At 34.3% G+C, this 17,824-nt stretch overlaps 2 protein-coding genes across 3 annotated transcripts; both read right to left on the reverse strand.

The window, feature by feature from the left end:
- Positions 1-369: 369 nt before the first annotated feature.
- Positions 370-13,451, reverse strand: LOC111793371 (DNAJ heat shock N-terminal domain-containing protein). 2 transcript variants are annotated; one of them, XM_087123275.1, is made up of 21 exons: positions 13,038-13,451; positions 12,853-12,922; positions 12,618-12,660; positions 11,114-11,191; positions 10,901-10,985; positions 10,720-10,802; positions 9,921-9,978; positions 7,713-7,823; positions 6,339-6,396; positions 5,853-5,949; positions 5,542-5,577; positions 5,221-5,357; positions 4,939-5,009; positions 4,748-4,801; positions 4,381-4,523; positions 3,540-3,680; positions 2,082-2,303; positions 1,803-1,862; positions 1,032-1,316; positions 759-807; positions 370-692 (listed from the first exon to the last, which is right to left on the reverse strand). In XM_087123275.1, the coding sequence occupies exons 1-21, from the start codon at positions 13,144-13,146 to the stop codon at positions 676-678; spliced, it is 2,007 nt and encodes a 668-aa protein (XP_086979401.1). In that variant the 5' UTR covers positions 13,147-13,451; the 3' UTR covers positions 370-675. The 2 variants fall into 2 exon arrangements, with proteins under 2 accessions (XP_086979401.1, XP_086979400.1); XM_087123274.1 differs by having other exon boundaries at positions 370-807.
- Positions 13,452-15,111: 1,660 nt separating this feature from the next.
- On the reverse strand, positions 15,112-16,618 carry LOC111793381 (NAC domain-containing protein 100-like). The gene is made up of 3 exons (XM_023675223.2): positions 16,302-16,618; positions 15,956-16,233; positions 15,112-15,875 (listed from the first exon to the last, which is right to left on the reverse strand). Exons 1-3 carry the CDS (start codon positions 16,489-16,491, stop codon positions 15,312-15,314), a joined length of 1,032 nt encoding a protein of 343 aa, XP_023530991.2. The 5' UTR covers positions 16,492-16,618; the 3' UTR covers positions 15,112-15,311.
- Positions 16,619-17,824: the final 1,206 nt, after the last annotated feature.

The following is a 17,824-nucleotide window of genomic DNA, read 5'->3' on the forward strand; positions in this document are numbered from 1 at the left end:
AAAATGTAGCAATTAACCTCGTTATTTGGGGAGAGATAAGAGAGAGAAAAAGATGGTTGTCTTGTGAATAATATCCTACGAGGCTACGCCTTTGATTTTGGTATCAAAAGATGTGCTGGTCGGATACTTTTGTTTCGGAATCCATGACATCCACATCATAATTGTATTGACCGTTCGATATCACCGATAATTTTGTTGTCTCCAATCAAACCCCGCTAATGAACTAGACGCAAAAAGAGCCAAAAAGAAGAAAGAAAAGCAGTGACGAGTCTACCCCACCCAGGGGTTGGTTCAACATTTACTTGAAAGGTTAAGTTGAACTTCACAATTACTTCCCACTAATTAAACAGCTCATTCATAAAATCGAACGATTCAAGTGGAGAATTGGAAAATTAGCCACCTGTGGTAATAATATAATTCAAGCACTGCTCAGTTCATGGTCACAAAAGGAAATTAATTAGTGTTCTTTTCATAAGAAGCTGGAGATAAACACTCAAAGAAGCTGGTAAAGTAGCAATAAATCATGCTATAAGCTATAAATGAAAGGTTTGGCAAAATATTTAGTTCATTCAATCTATGATGAAGGTGAAACTGGCTCTGAGAAAATGAAGAATTGATGAGGACTTCCATTGATGATTCGAGAAGTTCGACTCACTTGACCCGAATATAACCTCACTATTCAGAATCAGAACCTGAAAGTTGTGGCATCTGATAAGCATTTGGAGGCTCAAAATCAGTGATGGAAGGGGGTATGTCACCTTTTGATGCGGTTCTTGAACGGTTTCTTCTTCTAGCTTTGCTTCCTCCCTGAAAACGTATACCGGAAAAAAAAAAAAACATTGAGAAATTAAAGATGATGTACATATATAACATCATCTTAGGTACCATTCCAACATGAGATACATTAAAAAGGCTCTATCCAAACATTGTCGTTCAAGTAATAAAACACAACAGCCCATTTGAGCATTTTAAATTTTAGACTGTATATTGAAAAGACCGTAAGGAGTATTTCTTGAGCCTCACTCACTTACCTTAGCAGATGGTTGACTTGGTTTAGTGGATTCATTTGGGAGGTCTGGTTGCCTAGCTGGTTGCGATGGGAGGGTGGGTTGAGACTTCCTCAGCCATATTGTGCCGAAGGACAATAGTGAAGCAAGAAAAAAGACTGGGCCAATTCTTGGGTCGTCTAGACGGTCATAGATTGCAACTTTGATGTGTGCAATCCACTTCAACACATTGTTTATAAAACTACTCCCAGCATGTCCAAACCTCATTGGCTCCGGATCTTCAAGAACGAGTTCAGGAGACTTCACTCTCTGCCCATTTGAAAACACGAAGATAAACTTGAGCTAAATAGTCAACTAGTCCCCACGCCTCGTTCTTTTTCATTTTTCCATTTCTTTTTAATATGAAACGGGGATCTTATAAAAAAAGAATGAATATACACTTCAGCCTATGTAAAAGGAGTTGAAAAAGCCCCTCTCCTGAAGCTACAAAATAAGAGCCTTTAGAGGATCATAGACCAGGTGCCGTGGTATCAAGTGCATTCTTCAACCAATCTGAATTTCCAGTAGTCGAACTTTACAATCAATGTTGTAAGAATATCTAAACATGCTTAAGATCATTTTATACAATTCCTCTTTAAGAATTGAAGCAAATTGATCCATTCGAATAAATGTTCAATAAGCATTAAAAAAAAAAATCCATCAAAGAAATGGAAAAATTAGTAGACTTGGGATTCTATCATACGAGCAAATAGGTTCGGCTAAATAAAATCAATAAAAATCTGTAAAGTGGCTTACATAAAAGGGTAGATCCTTTGAATCGCCATCGTCGATTATTTTAGAGATCCACTGAACAATCTACAAAATATGATATAACAACGGTACTAGTAAGTCCACGATGGAAGGAAGACAATAAAATTATCCTAATAACTATAAGCTTTTAACTCTACAATAAGTTAGCATTAGCACATACTATAATATAAACCTAAAGGAAGAAAAAGCATCATCACAAGCTTCTTAACGTATGTCAGTGATTAATGAGGTCAATGAATTATAGGGAAAAAGAAAAAGACTAACCTCTGAAATCTCAGATGAACCATTGTAAAGGGCCACGAGCTGTGCGGCGAGATCCAGATCCTCGGACGATGTATCAAATAAACTTTTTGGCTTTATCTCCTTTGCTTTAGTCGCATCCCTTTTATACCGAACAATAAATAATTGAGGCACATCACTGAGATCTCTCCTTGGTCCACAAGTTTCATAGCTAGATTCGGAACTGATGTAAAAGAAACAATATTTCTAGAGAAAATGAAGGAATTTGTCAGTGAGAAAGATAAAGAGAAGAAGACAAGGAGGGGGGAGGAAGAGGAAGTAGCTTGGACATTATCTAAATAGAGAGCTAACATTATCTAGCACAGTATCAATTTCAAACATGGACACACTTTGGGCACACGATGAAGTGTATGATACATCTTATTATTATTTTATAGTTTCTGACACATTGGAGATACGCTAAAATATGTGTAGCAAGAGGGCATGCTTAGGATATGCGAAAAACACATTTTTGTTGGGAATATATAGGAAAATATTGAAGCATGACAGCTTAGACATCAAAAGTCAAGAAAGAACATTTACATCCAAGAGTTAAGACATAAATAACTTTTGGATTTGATGGGAAAGACGAAAAGAATTAGATAAAATCATAAACTTTTCAATTAATTCACTTGATAATGCTTATGAAGAGGCACAACAAGGTATAAGAAATAAGAATGATGTTTTGGGTTTCTTTTTCTTCTTCTTCCTCTTTGAAATATTTTTGCAACTCTGAAGTCTGATGGTTCATAAAAGTATGGATGCATCTTCAGAGAAATGCAAATCAGCTACTTCATTAATATGTTGTCTGTCATTACGGAAAAAAAAATATTATATTGTCATTAAATCGTATAACCTATAAATATAAATGGTAATTTAACTATAATAACTGTGGGGAATGTTTTTCAGGGATTTTGGGAGGTTTGATGCAAGTGTGGATGTACCCTTTGGAACTTTACTTAACTTGCTACCATAGAAAAAATATCTACATTATCATCTTTTAACCCTCCCGATGCAAGTGTGGATTTCTTTGTTGTTTCACATTCCTATCGAGTTCAAAGATAAACAACGAAACCCCAAGAAATCGTCCAACCAGATCAGTAGCTGATGTGAATTGTGATCCTTCAAAACTCTTAAAGATCTATAGAGCAAATTTTTTTGAGGTTATTCAAGTAATAAGATCTTGAAGATACTGTCAGATTATTCTGGTGTGACTAGACTTCCCATGTAGCACATAAGATATCGCGATATACTGAATATAAAAAGGATCAGAAGAACATGGGATCAAGATACTATAGATGGCTCATAGCACAGCTGGAAAAATGCAAAACTTGGATTTTTCAAATGAGTAAGCCAAAGCAAGGATCGACCGTAGGTCCATTGCTACCCTGTTTCTCACATTCCAGTTTATAATTTAATGTTATGCCAAGGAATGGGAGTCACCTTTTGGGCTTCACCATCAAGCCAAGTGAAGGACAAACGTTTGCCTTTTAGTGCAACTGCAGCTGGAGATACCATTGGGCCTTCATCAGCTTCGTAAGCTTCACTATCAGTAGTTAAAGTTTCTTTAACCCTGCGTATGGTCTAACTTTTACACAATTACAACATTCCTAACAAGTAAAATACATAGTTTGCATAGATATAAATTTGAGCTGGCTTATCACAACTTGATTTAAGTGTTTTTATAGTGTAACATCATCCTATGTACACTTCATGTAGAGGTGTGGACAAAGAATTAGCTTTGGCCAGTACCACAAGACACTATAATCCCCACGAAATCAGCAGGAGTGATTTAAGATATCGTGTTCTCAACTAAGATTGCAACACCTATGATGCTATTATGAGAGAACATATTCATCAAGAAAAACCTAACACTACCTAACTTTTGAGAGAATCAGTTATTCAATGATAAATAAAGCTGTGCAACTTCAGCAATCTTCAAATTAAATATTGATAGTATTACTCAAAATGAATGTTTTTCTTTTTGGTACATACGTACAATATGTTTAGCAGCTAGTATATTTCAAAAAATTAGGATAATTTGTCTTTTAGTAACGAAATTTTTCTTTTTGGTACATACGTACAATATGTTTAGCAACTTCTTAGGAAATAACGAGAACACCCCTAAAATCCCATGGTTAACAGAAAAATCTAATCAAACTGTAATTACAAATCCTTAAAACAAAATTACCATTTCAAATTTATATACTCCGTTTCAAATTTCATGAACGACAGCCACTGCCACCACTGATACAAGAAAACTAATCATAGGAAAAAAGCTTACTTCACGCATTTTGTTGAGTTCTGTACCCAGTCTTCCAGCTATAATAGCACAGTACCACGTCGATGTGTCAGATCCAGCACGAGAATAACCACGAGCATCGCATCCCAGCTCCATTGATGTCCGACTTCTTAATTGAGGAATTGCTTAAAAAGACAAGTAGAACAAGAATTGTAGTTTAAGAAAATGGATTACAGAAAAGTAAGCATAAAATAATTTAAGAGTAACATGTAAAAAAGCCTAAAAAAAATTAATGAACTTCCATAAGTTATTATGCATGAAAAACTCTAAGAAACCATTGTGCTGTTGATTAAATAGAACAAATGAATTGACCTATTACCTAAAGGAGAACCTAAAGAAACTATGGTACCTTGTTGTTTATTCTGTTCAATAAGCTGTACAAACGAGGTACTGTTGATAGAGCCTGATGCAAGAAGTGCAGTAGTCAAACAATGCACGTAGCAAAGTATAAAGAGAATGCACACAAATGGTATAAGGCACGAAAAAAAAAAAAAAAAAAAAAAAAAAAAAAAAAAAAAAAGAAGAAAAAAAGTCAGATACCATGGTGCACAATAGGCTTCACCCCTGGATCTTTCAAGAATATCATAGCAGGTGCAACTTCCACCCCAAACCTAGGTTCAAACATAAATACGCCATCAAGTTCTGATGGAAACAAAACAGCAATTACAGGAAGAAGCTTTTAGTGGTAAAATTAAAACTAACCACAAATTTTAAGACATACCAGCAACTGAGTTTTATGTAGAAAGACGATACTAAATATAAACAGACTACAAGCAAACAGTGCACCACGCATCAAAGGAAAAGAGAGGACCATGGACTCACGCATCCAACCAGACAGATGAATCCTCTTCTCGCCAAAGCACAAAGGCAAATGAAACTGAATCCCAGTAGTTCTTAGCAGTTTGACGTATGAATGGTACAGCACGTTCTCCAGTTTCTGAGAAAATAATAACTTTGACCTATTTTCCAGTAGAAAGATGGTACATTGATGTCAGCTAATTAGGAATCAATGCAACTTGAGGAAGCAGAGCTCAAATCAATACATTATCAACAATTACAAAGTTACATGTAATCGTACTTCTATAGTTCTTAAAAGAGAGGAAAAGAGGGGGGAGGTGGAGAAAAGTAAGCAATAAATAATACCTTATGGGGACTACTCTTTGCCAAAAAGTTTTGTCCCTGAGAGTGAAAACCATCCATACATCAATCTAATGTGAACAACTGGTGAAAGTACTACCATCAAATTAAAACTTGTGGATATAATCTGATGGTACCATCAAAGAAAATAATAATAATAAAAAAGCAGCAAACTGTAAAAATATTCTGGACCGAGATTGTAGAATAGGCGCAAAAACTGTTAACACTGTGACATAGAACACCATGGCCACCAATACATTTAACCATGAAAAAAGAAAAATAAATAAAACTATGAAATCCTGAATAGTGAGCATTACCAATGTGTCCTTTGAGTAGTAAAGAATTCGAGGTAGATGCAGTATAGTTGTTGCAACCCAATCTGTAATATCATCAGCAGAAAGCTCCCCACCGAACCTAGGAAGAAATATATTCAAATACTTCAAAAAGAGATTTGTAATAGAGAAACGAGGATTTGTGTGTGCATGAACTGTAAGGAATAAATTAAAATTACCCTTTTGCCAAAAAAAATGTACAAGGATTCATACTGATGTTAAGGATTACTGATGTAGCTTCTGGAGTAAAGTTAAATGCTTGCATTTGGACTTTCAACACTAAACAAAATTACATGTCCCTCTTTGATTAGGCCAGCTGGAAGCTTATTCAACTAACCTAGCGCTCTAGGGTAATTCAAAGAAACCATAGCCTATTCTTTAGTATACTTGTTCGTTTTCCAGGAAGGAAGAGTTCCACAATTGACCTACAATCTAAGCTTGAAATTTGAAGCCCATTGAAAACTCCATTACCTATTAATGCAATCAACTGATTTACAACCGAGTGGAAAAGCAACAAGTGATGGTAGTCCTGCATATTATAAAATGAAGAACATATGAAGTAGAGAAATACCCACAGAAAGAAAAAATCAAGACATATTGTACAGTTATAAATTATGAAAAACAGTAAAAATTAGGCTATTTAAATTTAATGATAGACGTCTACATAGAAGAGCATATTTAGAGTTAACGAGAGACATCTATAGAAGAGCATTTCTTAGATCTCCTTTCTTTCATATATAACAATATGCCCCATTATTTTATTCCTATAATAAACCAATTCACAGGAAAGTAACTAAGAAAACAACACAGTTAATGACAAGTCAGAGTACAATAACAAATAACCACGTAATACAGAATACATATGTAAATAAGATTCTTGTTGTTATTTAGTATCACATAATGAATCAAAATCGTGTAGATTTAATTCTTTGATTCTTATAGAATCCTGTGGAATGAAATAGAACAAATTGATGTGGTCCTTCAGAAATAAGAACCAAATAAGAACTGTAACCGTGAATAAACTAAGAGAACTTCACCATTCAATTTCTATATCTTTATACAAGCTTTTAAGCTTTGCATCTTTATAAGTTCACAAAGAAAACAGCAAGAGATAGTCGCAGAGTGAAAAAAGGAGTCCAATCAAGTTATTCTCTCCAATTCCTTTATAGAACTATGGACTTAGGAGACTGAAGCTGCGTTTGCCATTGATTTTGAAGACCATGAGAGTGATTATAAAAGACATTTAACCAATTTGTGTTTGGTAAAACTGATTATAAAATTACTGTTTCAATACGTTGAGTTGTAAACGACACTAAGTAACTTATCAGTTTAGCTTTCCAAAAAATCTGTGGATTTCTAACTAAGCATTTAATTCTCCCATAGCTCCACTTTGTTGAGACATGATTCACCATCGATACTCTTTTTTTTTTTTAATTTAATTTGTCTCCTCTGTTATCTTATTTTAATTCCATTGAATTTATTTTTCTTACTTTTTTTTTAATTTAAATTGAAGTGACATTTTTTCTTGTTTCTCTTATCAAAATAGAGAAAATCTAGACTAAACAAAGTATTATAATTTAAATTATATGAAATTTAAATTAATTCTCATAAAAACTTTAAAATTAAATATCAACCTAGCAATATGCAATGCGGATTTTGGTTATTTATCGTCCAGCTGTAACAAAATAGTATTACCAAACACATTAACCTATTTTTTCTTCTTTAAAGCTGAAACTTACCAAAAACTGATTTACTTTATATTACAGTGATTTTTATAAAAGCAGAACTGATAACAATTATTTTAGAAGCTACAACAATTCAAACTAAGCCTAAATATAAACTTACCGTTCCTAAAGAACGGTTGTCCAGTAGGCTTTTTCTCTGCAAAGTAAGCAGCAAGTTGAGCTTCACCAAGCTCCACTACTGCAGTATTAGCAACTCCATCCAGCAAAGTAACTGAGAATGAACATATATGAAAATATAACAAATTGTTACAGAAAAATATATGTATATACTCAAAGTATGGACCATTAATGCTAGTATATTCAATCCCCCAAGGAAGTAGGAGTGAAGGAAGAGGGAGGGAGATTTCTTAAGATTCATGCAACCTCGTCTGAGAGATAGCAGATGGTGGGAAGAATTTCAAACTGGTTTCTCCCCCCACCCAGAAGTCCTCCCAAAAATAGGAAATAATTCATCCCCAATGGAACATTTTACAAACTGGGAGAAGAGGAAAACCCAGCAATGTAGCTTTTCAAGGGTTTCTAGAACACCCTTTAAGCCAATTGCCAAAAAAACCACTCGAAGGGGTGAGTCATACTTACTCAGAATGACTCTGTGCCACAAAGCCCCGACCTCTTGCTAAATAGCCTCATTCCAATGGCCATGAAACCACCTCCAAACCGATTAAGTGTGACCCCTCACCTCTCCCATAAAAAATCTAGACTTTTTCCAGACTTTTACTCATTGACATAGGATTTTAAGAAGGGAAAGGTAATACACAAAAATTTCAATCAAGACAGCTAGGATAAGGGAAGTCTCCCTCCCTTGGAAAAGGACGCCTTTTTTCAAAAAGACAGACACTTCATAAACTTCTCCATGACCAAATTCCAAAATGAAACACACCTCAAATCATCACCTAAAGGAAGCCCAAGGTACAAGGCAAGAGATTCACCTCACAACCCACCCTAGACGAACAAGAAGACTAGTAAAGTTGAAGTTTCATTGGGAGATACTGAGGTTCAACACCTCCCTTTGGCTGTTTGTAACTAGAGCTTGGGAGATTTTTGTAAAGCTGAAATTTCAAATTTTAACAATTGTCATCAATGAATTCATTGGGAAACAGCATTGTCATCGATATCTCTCAATAAACTAAATAGAGAAGTCATAGAAAAGCCATTTGGGCCAAGGGAATTATCTCGATCAAACCAAAAATCTACTATCCTGATCTCCTCTAAGGTAAAAGGTGCTTCAAACATATTATTATTACTAACAATGATATACACCAATCTAACTCCTTCAAAGGTTAATGCGGATGGGGGAGCTTACAAATCTGGAGAGAGAGTACGAGAGAGAGAGAGAGAGAGAGAGAGAGAGAGAGAGAGAGAGAGAGAGTATGTTTTTTCAACAATTTCAGTCTCTTTGTCAATCACCTCATCAAAGGAAACCCTTCATGCTTGACTTTCTTGAGCTTGATACCCCCAAAATTAGTGTGATTCCAAACTCTCAAATGCTCTTTAAGGGACCCTAACTTCCTTATAAAGAAAAAATAATAATAAAATACCTTTCCACTTACCCATCACCCAGAATTCCACCACAAATGAAAAGAAGAATTAAAAGATGGATTGGAAAGCCACATATTTTTTATTCAAAATGCACTTGGGCCCCATTTGTGATGATCAGACTCAAAGGAAATGAGCCAATGGTCTGACAGACTTCTAGGGCCTAGAGACTGTTTAGAGCTAAGGAGTAAATCCAACCACCCGTTGGAAAAAAGGAACTCATCGAGTCTGCAACATACCAACTTATGTCTCAGGTTGGACCAAGTGAAAGTTCCATTACTAAAGGCAGATCAATGAGATTATAGTCCTCAAAGAATCTATTGAAACTTTCATGGACTTGGTGCCTCTGCCTCCACTCAAATTTTAAAGGAAATCTAGTATCAATGAAGCCACCAAGATTCCAACATTCAACACAACTACCAACGAGATTACAAAACTCATCCCAAAAAGCCTCTCTAATACCTTAATAAAGTCACCAACCAGACTCCAACATTCAACACAAATACCAACGAGATTACGAAACTCATCCCAAATAGCCTCTCTAGTACCTCAGGATGGACTTCTCTCCAAAAAGAGTTTCAAATTATGATCTTGTTATTGTGAGATGGTTTTGTGACTTCTTCCGCTTATGTTGGTTTTTTGTGTAAATTCACTTTTGTTGACATTTATTTAATGGTGTACATCAAAGTAAGAAAACTTTCCCCCCCCCCCCCCCCCCCCAATCTTAAAAATTTCTCATCCATTAAATATGGAATTCAGATGAAGTACGTACCAATTCTTTTCCAAACATCAGAAAATTGGGCGCAGAGTTTGCTTCCAAATGAATACAACTGAAAAAAAAAATCAACAACAAGAAATTTAGATCCCAAGCTATTCTGTCACCACCACTATAATATATACTTGCTGGGAGGGAGGGATAACAAAAGCCTAAAGGAGTTATCCAAGTTTTTAAAAGCTCCCAATTTGAAAAAATAATATTACAATACGTTGGCTGAGTGCACCATGTTAACTCTAATATTAATAAGCCAGAACTTAAAAAAAAAAAAAATATATATATATATATATATATATAGATAGATAAGCAATCATCATATTCACCAAAAATAAATATACGACAGGTTGAGGGGAGGGAGAACAACACTGGAGAACCGGATAAAATTCAAGAGAGTGGAAAGAATGCAAGCAAACTAACTTGAATGCTTGCTTCAGAATAATACTCGTGTCAGTTCTAGATGAGTAATAAATAACGATAACTGGATAAATATAAACCAGTAACATACAATAAAATAACAGTAAATCAAATGTCTTGCTTCACATACATAATCCTGGCTAAAAGAAACTTCGAAAGATAAGCATACATTACGTAACTTTCTTTTCTTTTAATACTAACATAAAGCGTAATAATCTACATCCCTTAATAACCAAACGAAAAGCACATAGAAGGAATCACTTGATCTTGTATGGAAAATATTGTGCAATTCGTTTATCTTAGAATCTCAAACTATAAGGGCTTCCTTGAAAAAAAGGGTTGCCAACACATATGCACTGCAAAATTCTTAATTAGGATTTACCATAATTACTGACGCCTTATCATGATTAAATAAAGATCGAACATCATTGGATGTAATGAAATTAAGGTTGTGATCTTCAGTATCTGCACCAGATAGGGGATAAATACATCAGCGTTTCACAAAAAAAAAAAAAAAAAAAAAAAACTTATTAGAAGCTGTAATGATTGTAAATGGAACTCACTTAAAGCAACTTCATCTAACAATGGAAGACTTATTTCTGAAAACTTTTTTCCTGCATATTGCACTTTGACCTTTTCAAGAACACCCTGCATCCATTATGTTAATTGTTAAGTAAACTAATATAAAAATAATAATAACACAACCAAGAGGATAAGTGGTACGATGACAAAAGATACAAATTCAACATAAATGAAACACTATATCAACTACTCACCTGTTGTTCGTCGATGCCAAAAAGATCATAATTACGTTTCCATAAATTGTTTTTTAGCAATTCATAAGCATATTGAACCTGCAAATCAAGGCAAGGTTAAAAACTTCCTGCGGACAACCCATGATAAGAAGACTAAAATAGTGAAATTTTCGCCATAAAATTCTAAATATGAAGTATATACATACGGTGCAACCTAATAATCTAGCTTTGGTGTCTGAGTCCACCTACCAACTACATACATTAGCTAAATGTACTTGGAGAGGTACAGTGTTTCAAATAACATACAAAATTTTAATTTAAAATTCAATTTTATGCTTAATGGTTAGAATCACGAGCAGAGTTAATCAATTTATTTTATTTAGACATTTTTGTTAAAGAAGCAACTTGAATGAAAGAAAGAAAGAAAATGGAAGTAAAGATAAAGACATCCATCTAAGGAAGCTAGGGTGATTCCCGAAACAAACTTGAACAAATCAATACATGAAAAGGAGAGAGAAAACCCCATATCATGATAAATGGATAATCATGACTAAGATTGAACAATGTTACTTATGACAGTTCAAAAACGATCTTTTCATTAACATGCATAATTTATGTCAAACCATCAATATTGAAGTTCAGAGAAAGAAAAAAAACAAAGTCAATAATCAATAACAATATATAGAGGTTCAAACGGATTGAGATCCACTGCCTAATGAGGATCCTATACAGTTCAGCATAAATAGTTAGATACAATGCACCTCATTTCCCCAACGTTGGATGGAAATCTATATCATGCAGGAGGGAAAAAGTACAATGCAACATTAACAGCAAAAATCAAATGTAGGCAACGGGCATGCTTACCAACTGGAATATTTTAAAAGTTAAATTGTATCATTTACATTTAAATCAGGCGAAAATACTTTAAACAAGAAATCCCTCTCATCGTACTATGCAACGAAAGAAAGCGTAGACAATATTATTGAAAAGGTTTAAACTATAAATTCATGTACTTTTATAATGGTATCTGTTTAGTAAAATTTCATTTATGTTCCTGAACTTCAAATAAGCTAGTTTCCAGTCCTTGCAGTTTCGATGGAAGGTTAACATGACAACTCCAGTAGATAAAATTTGAATGAGTTGCCTGATTGACTGGATAACAAATTTTGATAAATGAACACAAACAAAATCCAACCTGTTATACTCAACTGCAAAATCCAACCACCAATCCCATCCAAAATCTAATTTAGCCTTAATTTTATTAAATCATTCCTTAGCAATTTGTCCGACTAAATGTTATATCCTTTCTCCTCACGCACCATTCAAAATTCTAGGCCGCAGGGACTAAAAGACAAAATGTTCAAAGTATACGACCAACTCAAGTATTCCTAATAATAAGACTCTAATATATGTACCACAAAAGATGACCAAAATGGGATCACTATCAGGATTTCCCTAAGTTTAAATTTTGGATGATTTGACAAGAAGGATGCGACTTCTGGAGAACAAATTAAAAACGACTGACCTTTATAAAATCGACAGCCTTGGGAACTTCAAGTCCTGGATCCCTGAAATAGGAAAAAAAAATCCAGAGATACTAAAAAAATGTGGCATCAATATAATTTCGCACCAGATGATCCTCAATCAGGTTTGAGATTCGTAACGATTAGTGAAGTACAATTTAGCTTACTAATTTCAAAATCGAACGTAATGTATAATAGCACGACAAAACCAATAAAGAAAAACTATTGAAAAATTACCACTTGGCTGAGAGCTTTTCGTATGCTTCTTTCACTTCATCAACGGGACTATACCTCTTAATTCCCAAAACTAAAACATAGAGAACATACAATAATCACCAAATAATTCCAGGAAAAAAAACGAAATTTACTGAGTATATTAATCGTTAAAGAAGTTTATAGTGAATTTCTTTCTGATGTCTCACCGTCGTAATGTGAGGTAGGGAAGGAGGTAGGAATAACAACAAGCTGATAAAACACGGCTACGGAAAAGAGAATCAACGGCACGGAGTAGGCTTTGATTGTCGAGGCCATTGAGAACGCCGGCACCGCCGGTTTTGATGTATGCTTGTTATTCGTTTACGAAACTTGACCAGCAGCCTCTACACAACGAATAAGTTAATAAAATTACAGGCTTACAGCAGGACTCCGTCGCCGGAAAACAGTGCAAGCGAAGCGGTCACAGCGATCGGAAGCTCAGTTTTGTATGTCCAACGCGGGAGCAGGGAAAACGATGATCCGTTCCTGCGCGAAATTGCAACTGGAAATGAGATTTCAGTCCGGAAATCCCGATGATGGACTGGGCTGAGCCGGCCCAATCACTTTTCGAAATTTTCGCAGCTGTCCTTCCCCTCGAATTTACTTTATTACCAAAAATATTTATAACCTTCCCAAAAAAATTTTAAACCTTGTACAGGTAAGGTTGAACCAAATATCATACATATTTGGTCATATTAAAAAAAATTAATTAATTAATTTACATTTTACCATTTTTATGATTTTTGTTTATTATTAACGTTCATATTTGTTTCTTTAAGATTTTAAAATTTTAAACATACAAAAAAAAAAAAAATCTTGAATTGCTGGTTTATATCAATGCTAAAATAATTTATAAAACGATGTCATAATTCAAAACTTTAAAACAAAACAACAAAAAAAATATTCCAGGTGAAACATAAATAAAACCAAATAAAATATTAAAACTATTAATGATCGGTGTCTTGTCTTTAAGTTATATATAAGTTTAAGTATTTTAAAAAATAATTAACTGTCCATTGTTCTTCTACTGGGATAATTTTATTTTATTTTTTTTTAAATTTTAAGTTATTAGGGTGGGTAACCTTAAATATTATATTTATATTTATCATTTTTTTTAATGTAACTCTGGTAAAGTAAGGGTTTTTTCTTTTTTTTTTAATAAAATGTTGAATATATTCTTATTGTGTACAAGTAGTCCTCCAACTAGAATGGAATGATCTAAATTATTGGGTTATTGGTTGACAGTGGGCAAGAATTTGGATGCCACCTGGTTTGAAGACCAAGTCAACCCACGCCACGTCAGACTTTGATTTGCTCCCAATAAAATCTCGTGCAAATTTTTAAAAAATAAGCTACAATGATATTAAAAATATAAAATAAACGACACGATTATTTTAATGCGACGTCGTACGATTGGATAGGATGGAGAATAAATATTATATTAAGATATTGGTCAAATTTTTAAAGATATGATCCGATGCTGAGAGTGAGATTCATAACAAATCCATCATTCTCACAGGCCAATCATTTGCATCCACTTGTCATTTCCGGTAAATAAGCAGGAGTGGGACCCGCTTACAACGTGGTGACGTGGCTGGTAACAGCCAACGAGTGGGCAAAAGAAAAGTACGTATTTTGACGGCTTGGCGGTGACGCAGCGACGACGTGAACCTTCCGCCCCGCCCCCAATTGGAAATGGGCAGGTAAAAAAATGTATTGGCCATGCTGACGACGTGTCGATCACTAGAGAAGGGTGTAATTGTAAATGGCCATAGGTAGTGGCGGGCCCCACGCTGAGTCAATCTCCGCCGTTCGTCTTTACTTTTACTTTTTACCCATCATAATCGGAGCTTATGAACGAATTAGGACAGGGCTGCGGCTTTATATATTGTCAAAATAATAATAGTTTTTTTTTATTTTAAAATATATGATTTTTTATAAATATTTATCATACAAAAAATATATATATATATTGGTAACTAAAGTTACTAACTCCATTTTTTGTATTAAATATTTTTTTTCGATTTTTTTATAATCCATTTCAACTCAAAATTAGTTAATTAGACTAATTTAATTTTTAATAGACTTTAAAATTTGTTTAATTAGAAGTATAATTAAAATTAAAATTTACAAACAAAAAATAAGTCGAGTTTTAAAAAAGAAAAAAAATGCTTAGTTTGCATGAAGGATAATAATATATATTTTTTCTTTATTAAAAAAAGAGACGAAAAATAGACTTGATTTGTTATAAACGCTAAATCCCATAGGACAGAAGATATTATTAAAGAAAAAGAGATTAGTTATCCACCGACTGAATAACCACAATAATAATAATAATATATAATAATATATAATAATAATAATAATAATAAGATAAAAATCCCAAATTTCCTATTCGTTATTTCATCTTCAACCTCTGCTTCTTTCCTCTGTTAATTGCACTAGTTCCAGAAGCCGTCAAGGTCAAACGGCGCCATAGAACACGGGGGAGCTTCTTGAGAATTGTCAAACAGCCTTCGACCCATTTCGAGATTCGGAAAAACCGATGAGATTTCGTTGTTTATGTCGGTCGTCAGGCATGTTTCTTGCGAGATGCAGCTGATTTTGTCCCTCTCTGTTTTGAATGGTTCTCTTGGGTTTCCGCCATTGACGGTCTGGAGCAAAGTTCTGAGAAGGGATTGATGCTCTTGCAAAAGAACACAGTCAGAGAACTGCAGATTTGGCGCTGAATACACTGAATTCGTTTGTGGGTTGGGGATTACAGGGAACGAAGAAGAAGAAGAAGACAAAGAAGCCATTGGTTCGAGCTTTCTTTGAGAATCCATGGCGGTGGAGAAGCAGGGCACGTTACTGACCGTTTGAACATCACGTTTGATTTCTCCTTTAAACTGTGATGAATCTGTTAACGGAGGAAGGATCGAATGGCCAAATTTTGATATCCCAGAGATATCCACCTTTTTCCCGTTTGCATTCTTCTGAAACACTCTGCAAATCACCCACTCGTTCTGCAAATCAAACACCCAAAAATCTCATGAAAGAAACAGAGCAACAAAAAAAACAAACGAAATTGAGAAGTAATTCATACCTTGGCAGTTTTGGGGAGGTTTAAAGCAGAGAGTTTACCCTCTAATCGATATTCATGCATAACCCAATCAGATTTTTCACCTTTTGGAGCTCTTCCTCTGTAAAAAACCAGAGTTTTCTTCATACCCACAAGGGATTTACCTCTGTAAATATCTTTATCTTTCCCTGTGGCTTTCCAGTAGCCAGATTCAGTAGCTCTGTTCGTCCGCAGGCCAGTTGGGTATTTTCTATCTCTGACACAGAAAAAATACCATTCCTTTTCTCCCATTTTGGCCTTCCCTGAAACCCCCAAATCATCAGAGTTGAGAAAATAAAACAGAGGTTAAACAGAGATTAAGGGAGCTTACAAGGCAAATCCCAAGGCTCGGATTTGTTAAGATCGACATCTCCAATGGCTCTGCAAGAGAAACCGCTGTTCATAACCTTGTCGAAGAGGTAATGGGAAATAAGCTCTTCATCGGTGGGGTGAAAGCGAAAGCCAGGAGGCAATTCCAAGTGATGTTCTTCATTGACAGCTCTAACTCCATGTTCGGCCATGAGTTCGAGGGTTTAGTAATACGACGAGCAGTTCCAGAGGTTTAAAAGGAGGGAAGAAGAAGGCAAATCAAAGAAGAAACAGAGCAGGGGAGAAAGAGACGGTTGTGTAAGGGGAGTGGGAAAATAAGAATGTGAAACAGAAGGGCCCTAAATAGTGTGTTTTTAAGACCATCACAAACGTGTTTTCTAAGCAACTCAAACAGAGTTTTCCACACTCTTATAAAACATGTTTCATTCTTTTCTTGGGATCTCATAATCTGCCATTAATAAGGATTAAGGCATGCTTCATCCCCTTCTTTAACCGATATGGAATCTCACAATCCACCATTCTTAAAGGTTCAGTGTCTTTGCAGTCACATCTCTTAATGTATGACTTTAATACCATCTATAACAGTCCAAGGGCTAAGACATGTTTCGTTCCTTCCTCTAACTTAACTAATGTGGGATGTCTGGCTCTGATACTATTTATAACAGCTGAAGCCCACTACTAATAAATATTATCGAGTACATTTTTCATAAATTAAAAAAAAAAAAAAAAAAAAAAAAAAATTGGGTAGCATAGCCGACCCCTAGGCTAATAGGTATGAATTAGGATGACGTTTAAAAATGAAAGGAAATGTATATAGACATGAATTTCAAACTTTATATGATTATATAGTAAAATACAAACTCATTTATTCAAATTATCTACCTCTTATTATTATAATAATAATAATTATTATTATTCCAGTCCCAAACAATTTTGGTGGGACCATCCAACAAATCTCCTTTGTTTTACTAAAATAAAAATTACCCTAAAATCAACCTTGTCTCATTTAATTAAGGAAATGATATATATTTTGAATATTTATGTTTTGGACCTATGTTGTGCAAATAAATCATAATAGGGATTTTTTAAATTAATTATTATAAAAACGCGGCAAACCATTTATTTTAAAATTTAATAATTATTTAAATTTCAATCATTTTATTTTTCTCTCAAATTTGAATATAATTTTAAAAAAGTTTATAATTATTGGGTGCAAATGTCAAACAAATAGGTGTGTATTAGTTTGACAAATGATATACACCAAGTCAAATGTCATTTTCAAAGCTTTGATTTTATATAACTTTAGTAAATAGTAAAATGTCGGTGTTTAAAATTTTTAAATAATAATATTTTAAAATTAGATATCGTAAATATGAAAGGTGCTTGCAAATCAAATCTCGTGCACGTGTGGGGTATTATGCCAATTGCCGTTGCACGTTACAGAAATTTGGATGGTCAAAGTTGGGATTTAATTTACCACGTTCCACCGTTGACCATTCTACTTGAATTTTATACCCTCTTGAT

This window comes from Cucurbita pepo, chromosome 4 (assembly GCF_057944985.1).
Source record: "Cucurbita pepo subsp. pepo isolate OVF chromosome 4, ASM5794498v1, whole genome shotgun sequence".
NCBI classification, from domain to species: Eukaryota; Viridiplantae; Streptophyta; class Magnoliopsida; order Cucurbitales; family Cucurbitaceae; genus Cucurbita; species Cucurbita pepo.